Here is a 7,168-nt window from a genome sequence, read left to right as displayed (position 1 = left end):
CATGTTTTGGCAAATTTTGAGAATAAAATTTTCAAATCCCAAAACCAGCTCTAGACCTGTTTTTGGCCCAAAATATCACTGTTGGATTTTTTAACAATTTCAAACTTTATCCCAAACCTTTGTACTTTATAAAATTGTCCACCATCTATTATGACCCAACTAACCACCAGCTAATTACTACCATTTTTTTTTGGACCGATGGATCTTGTAATATTTTTGCAAATGACGAATTATAGTGGCTAGTAATTGTGTTATTAGCAGTTGATATTGAAATATCATGTTATGATTTTAGGATAATGTATCATGTAGTTCATTATAAAAATGATAATTTTATGCCAAACTTATCTATTTTCAGGACTATGGTTTGTGATAATGATAATGAATCGAATCGATGAAGGTTCTGCATATACAATATTAGCAAGTTTGTTTGTTTGGTATTGTTGGTTATTTTTGATAGTTTTTAGAACTTATGGATATAAGTCACATTTCATGTTTTTCCAAAAAAAAAAGTGAAATTTGTTTGAAAAATTATGTCTAAACAGATTTTCATCTTCAAACCAAACTTCACTCAAGTCAGATTTTTTAAAACAAATTTGAGAATCTATGGCCAAACGCTAGCTTAGTATCTTGTCCAGAGAAAAAAAAGGAAACTTGTACAAAAAATCCTCTCCTGAACCGAATCATAGCCTTTGGAGCAGAAGAAAAGTAAGAAAATTAATGCAATAGTTTTGCTATAAACTTCGTATTTATTTTAAGAAATTCATTTAATATATACAAATTAACAATTGAACTATATGCGACCACCACAATATCAATAAGAATGTGAACTTTCTAAAATTGAACTTGAATAAGAAAATAAGTGGACACACCTGCAAACACTTTTGATTTGGGGTTCAGCCTAATAATAAATTAATAAATGTAAACCTAAAGAAAGCTAGATATACATATCATGACTAATTACATGATTACTTTCAAACTTGTAATAGTGCTCACTCTCTATCAAATCCAAGCTAAAGTTGGTGTATATATGTTACAATTCCAAGTTGCTCAATTATATCTATCTTTTCAAGTTGAGTCTCTAGAATATTGGACACTTATATACAATTTTCTATACAAGAGACAGATCTAGAATTTGAAGGTTGCGAGCGCCATTAGACCGTAGTATGCTACTGGTCTGACTTTCCCTTACTTAAGCCATCAAAAGAACAAAGTTCATTTATTCTAGGAATTGTGTATGGACCTTGTAATAAACCTTTGGCTATTAATCTGTATGCTGCCTCTGTCAAGTGTATACCATCCCAACTAACATATGAAGAAGGGTTTTCACAAACATTTGAGGGTGGTGAACCACAACTTGTCAATGAATCATAATTGTATGGACCTCCTCCTCCACAACATGCTACAATTGTGCTTGTAAAACCTACACAATTATTAACAAAATTGTTAATTAATGAACTTCCAAATTGATGTTTTCAGAAAGTTCGAGAAATAACGATAGAGTTTATAAACTTTTATATACTGACAACGTAAATAAATTTTGAAGAATTAGCCTAAATATCACCCATCCTACCACTTAAAATAAATAAAAATAGCCATCGGGTTTATAATTCATGTATAATGTGTATCATCATGTATAATCAGTGTTTAATCATATGGCCAGTTACTCTTTTTCATTCTTCTTTTTTCAATTGCATACCTTTTTTGGGAGAAATTTTTTTTAGTGTTTAATCTATGTTTACCAGCTAAGAAAGTAAATAGTGAATCCGAATAGCCAATGAATATATAATTTATGTATAATATGTGTATAATCAGTGTATAATCTATGTACTATTTGTGTAAAGATTCCATAAAGTTTTACACTATCTGGTCACCTAAAAGATAACTAGATGCAACTAATACCAATAAATGGAATTAGTAGCCTGCTGCAACAAGTTAAAGTACACCGATATTATAAAAAATTTATATAGCCAGAGTATATCAGTTACTTCTATAATGATATGATAATGTAAAAAAGTAGATTTTACGTACCAAATTTTTTTGGAGATTTGTAAATGTGCATGGCTGCATTGTAGTAATCAGCATAGATTATATTGGCTTGAGGATGAAGCTCACGAATTCGATGAATTTCTTCTTGAAGTAATTGGTTATGATATTCAGCAAAATTGTTTAACCAATTAATACAACCAGTTTCAGCATCATATTCATCTTTATTTGAGTTCTCAAAAGTAGTTAAATAAGAAGCTGAACATCCAATTGGTAGATTTCCAGGAACAATAAGTGTTTGAGCTCCAAGTTCAATTAGTTCCTGCAAAATAATCAACAAAGTGTCACTTACTATATTAAGAAAATATTTAAGTAATATATGGAAGAAGAAAAAAAGGCAGCATGGTACACAAAGTATTCCGTGTTTACGCAAAGTCCGGGGAAGGGCCGCACCCAAAGGGTATAATGTAGGCAACCTACCATGATGCAAGCATCATCGGCGGATTTTATGGTTCAAACTCGTGACCTATATATAGGTCACACGGAGACAACTCTACCGTTGCTCCAAAGCTCCCCTTGGCTGCCCGGTGCACTAAGTTCCCAATATGCGCAGGATACGCGGCCAGACCACAAAGGTCTATTGCATGCAACATTACCCTATATTTATGCAAGATGTTGTTTCCACGGCTCGAACCGGTGACCTATATATAAGTCACACAGAGACAACTTTACCGTTGCTCCAATGTTCCCCTTGGCAGTCGAGTGCACTAAGCTCCCTATATGCGCGGGGTCCAGGGAAGGACCAGACCACAAAGGTCTATTGTACACAGCCTTACCCTATATTTCTGCAAGAGCTATTTCCACTGCTCGAACCCGTGACCTCTAAAGCTCCCTTCTTTAAGTAAAAATATGGGTTTGATGAAAATTATAATTGATTCTTACATGAATGGCTAGGCCAATGGCTTTAACAACTTCAGGCACATATGTCTGAACTTCTTCACTCGACCTTCCTTGAGAAAATGGATGATTATAATCATTGCCTCCAATTTCCCCCATTAGAACTAGTGAATTCCCAAGAAACTCCCTGCAACCTGGTTAATATTTCAAAGAGTATAAGTTCTATGTATTGACGTAAGAATTTATACCAATACATTATTTAAGAAATAATAACAAATAATTCTCTATAAAACCTTATGAGAAAAAAAACCTTTTATAACAAGTCAAAATACATTATAAGCACTTTTTTATATTATCAGTGTATATAATTTTAAATTTTATTTTTTATTAGTAGCATAATGATGAAATTTTAGTTTCTTTATCACTTTATCTTATGCTTTGTTTTTTCTTTCTTTTCTATATGATGTTTTATAAAGTTAGTTTCTTTGTCACTTGTCTTATGATTTTCTTTTCTTTGGTATCTATTCAAAATGAATATATTGTGGAAGTCCAATTCAGTATACGTGTCATCTAAAGTCTGAACACAGAAGATTTTTAGAAATAAATCAAACATTTCTAAAATCAAATGTCTCACAACTCATTTAGAAAAAAATATCCAAACAGAGCCGTCGAATTTAACATGATGTCCCCACTATATAATTCTTTTGTTTCTTTAGTTAGTAACAAAGGATATTGTCCATCTATTTCAAGTAATTCCGTTTAATAATAGGACTCTAATAATATTCTTTTTAATTAAATCTGGTTATTTTATTTGTGGTTGGTCATTGGTGAAGGGAAGGCTTATCCTAAACAAAAGCAACAAAAGTCTTTAGCTTTATCAAGCACTACATGACTAAGTAAGAAATCCAGAAATCTAATAATATAATTAACAAACAAATATTCCTTTAGGAATAAATCACCAACTAATCTAACTTTCTTTGTTTATCACTTTATTCTCTTAATCAAGGCTTTAAGTTTTATACATTAAAAATTAGATACAAACTTTTTTCACATTATCAGGTAATTATATATATGATAGCAAGTTAGCTGTTATTTTCTTATTAAGGTACCAATTAATATTATTTTATATAGTAATTTATGTATTATAACCTTATAAATGACCTAATTTGTAAATATGTATATCGTCAGTCCATAGAATTCATCTATGATTAACGCATGAGCAAATCTAGTGAAGAAATTATGGGTTCATCTGCGTTTAGAGCATTTATTGTGTTAAAAACTAGCTAAATATAAGTACAAACCACTAATTTTGAGCTTAATAAATTAGACGAGATCGATGTGGTAGAATTTCGAGTCTGAACTTTAAAGTAAAGTGAAAAGATAAATGGGTCCGCCTGTCCCTTTACTTACCTACCACGCCCACATAGCTAGGTATGACTAGATTTCTATTTTTATTGACAAATTCTTTTTTATATTTAATTTGTAGTTACTTCTAACTATACATTTAAGCAACCACTTTCCTTACTTAAAAGCTTTAACTTATTGTTGGATCAACTTCTCAACTACTCCTTTTCATTGTCTTTTCTTATTAAATCTTTTTCCATTAAGTAAATGGAAGGCTAGAATTGTAGGGGTTGGTCCCTCTCTTGAGTGGATGATTATAGAGGATGATGACTACTCCTTCTATTCCTAAAAGAATAACATTATTTTATATTAATTCGTATGAGAAAATGACATTATATTAAACTAAGAAATAATTTAATTTAATCTTTCTATTTTATTCTTAATGGCAAACTTTTATAGTTAAACAGATTAATGTTATGATGCGTTTAATACTGTAAGTTTCAAAAGTTTTATAGTCACACAAATATTATGATAAGACTATATACATACATATATATATATATATATATAGAGAGAGAGAGAGAGAGATAAATTGGTGTAGAGTTGAGTGTTCATGTAATAATGGATTGCTTATAACATATAACAAGAATAAGAGATACTCCCTAACTTAGGGTTATATCAATCTTATTTTATTTTTACTTGCCTAGAATTTCTTATCCTCCTATTTTTTGCGTCTTTGATACGAAAATGACATATTTTTCTTCTATGGTTTGGTCCACTTGGTGGTTTGCCAAAAAAAGGGAGAACAAAAAAAAATTAGTTTAAACAACAGTCGGTCCAACCTTAATTAAAAATGGCCGATAGATAGAGAGCGTACGCAAGAATTTTAGTAACCGATGTCAAATTTTGAAAAATTGAATGAATAAATGAATAAATTCACTTTCATGAAAAGTGGTGTCATTTTTTATAGTTATACCCAATATTTTTATTTTGTATGCTATCTATATGTACATATTTAATAAAAATTATTCCTGTGAATCAAGCGGCGAAGCGTGACATCGCTTGCCGCAAGGCGTATCCACCCCTGGACAGATATATTATATTTGTAATACATGTATAATGTGTATAACCGTGTATAATATATATATATATATATATATATATATATATATATATATATATATATATATATATATATATATATTGTGGGGTCTTACTTGTTGGAGAATTGCACAAAATTGGCAACATTTGTTTGAACCACTCCAATTCAGTTCCTAAGGACACATTGGTTGCTGGATTCTTGACTCCTCTTTTCTCCAAAAAAGATATATCTACTGCTGTAGCTCCTGCTACTGCAAAATTTATTCCTCTTATTGAATTTCTGCTACTTGTCATGTTTTTCATAACACCAGCATATGGTGGTATAAGTGGAAATCCCATACTCTCAGCTGCAAAATCATATAACATAATTAAAACCAAAGTATTCACAATCTACGACGAAAATAATAACGTATCCATTGTATTCCCACAACTGACGTCTAGAGAGGATAGCTAGTGTGTACGCAGTCTTGCCCTTACCTTGTGGAGGATTGGATTCTGGAGGTACAGAGACTATTTTCGACTTATTCCTTACTGAAATTCTATAATTTTCACGTATATATCTGTATTCCATAAAAATGGGACACCTATAGGAAATTATGCAGAGGAAATGGGATGTGTTCTTCGAAATACAAGTATTTTAATTGAAGGCGCACATACATAAACTCAGAGGCGGATCAAGAATTTAAAGTAGATGAGTTCGATGTTTAGATTTTTTAGCATTGAACTTATAGTAATTACTTTAATAATATAGGTTCAGAATCTATATTTCTTGAAATTTTATGATTTTTCATGCATATATCTATGTTCCATTTACTACTGTGTGCATTAACAGTAAAACAAATATTTTTACTATCACGTCATGTAAAAGATAAAAATAAAGATATTATTATACGTACCAATAAAATCTATAACGAGACGTCCATCGGAGAATCGACCAGTAGGATGATGAAAGAATGTTTCACCATAAGGAGGTACGGAAGAAGCAACGTGATTATTGGATTTCGAGAGTCGAATGAGGTTTCCGGTATCGGCTAACGAATCACCGAAGCTAATTATAGATTCATAGCATCCAAAAACAAATCCAAATGAAGAATTCAACAAAAGAATAATATAAATAAAAGAAGAGGAAGAAGAAGAAGAAACCATTGCAAATGCTTTAAGCTTTTTTTGAATTTTATTTTGCTATCAATAATAGAGGGTTCAAAATTTTGAAATCCTCTGAGGAGTTGTTTGATATGAGAATGAATTTATAGAAATTTTTGTTGACCTACCAACCCAAAAATGTCCAAGTGGCAAGAGCCTACGAGGAAATAGCCATTTGAGTACAAGGACAACTAACGTTTTCTTTCCTCTTTTTCCTTTGACGGAGAGTTCAACTAACGTTATACTAATTACTAGTATTAACTGTTTCTTTAATTTCCAAATAAAAAAGTTCAAAATATGTATTTTTAACCGTGATCACCAAACTTTTGAGATTTTTTTTTTTTTTTTGGAGTTTTTCAGCCGGTTTTTTGTATTCGCTTTGGAGCAGCCAGATTTATAAGTGGTAATTGAAAAATATTCACGATTTCAAAAGTAATCGAAATTTAATCATTTTTCATGTAAAGATAAATCTGCACGAAAACACTGTTCAAAAATCTGAAAAATATTCCTGCATAATATACTAGAGTTCGAAGTTTTTACATGTGAGCTTCCAGCATAATATACTGGAGTTCTAGCATAATATGCTGTAAGTTCATACATAGGTGCTCCAATCTTCAGTATATTATGTTGGAACTTCCATGTGTTGGAGTTCCAGCATGATATGCTGAAAGTTCATACACAGGTGCACCAATCTCCAGTA

At 31.1% G+C, this 7,168-nt stretch overlaps 1 protein-coding gene across 1 annotated transcript; it reads right to left on the bottom strand.

Moving 5' to 3' along the window:
- Window positions 1–811: 811 nt before the first annotated feature.
- Window positions 812–6,556, bottom strand: LOC109220676 (GDSL esterase/lipase At1g28590-like). The gene is made up of 5 exons (XM_019385136.1): window positions 6,222–6,556; window positions 5,442–5,672; window positions 2,926–3,074; window positions 2,029–2,305; window positions 812–1,420 (listed from the first exon to the last, which is right to left on the bottom strand). The coding sequence occupies exons 1-5, from the start codon at window positions 6,469–6,471 to the stop codon at window positions 1,167–1,169; spliced, it is 1,161 nt and encodes a 386-aa protein (XP_019240681.1). The 5' UTR covers window positions 6,472–6,556; the 3' UTR covers window positions 812–1,166.
- Between the last annotated feature and the right edge of the window lie 612 nt (window positions 6,557–7,168).

The sequence above is a fragment of the Nicotiana attenuata genome, unplaced genomic scaffold, assembly GCF_001879085.1.
Source record: "Nicotiana attenuata strain UT unplaced genomic scaffold, NIATTr2, whole genome shotgun sequence".
Lineage (NCBI taxonomy): Eukaryota > Viridiplantae > Streptophyta > Magnoliopsida > Solanales > Solanaceae > Nicotiana > Nicotiana attenuata.
This window is presented reverse-complemented; position numbering and strand designations above follow the sequence as displayed.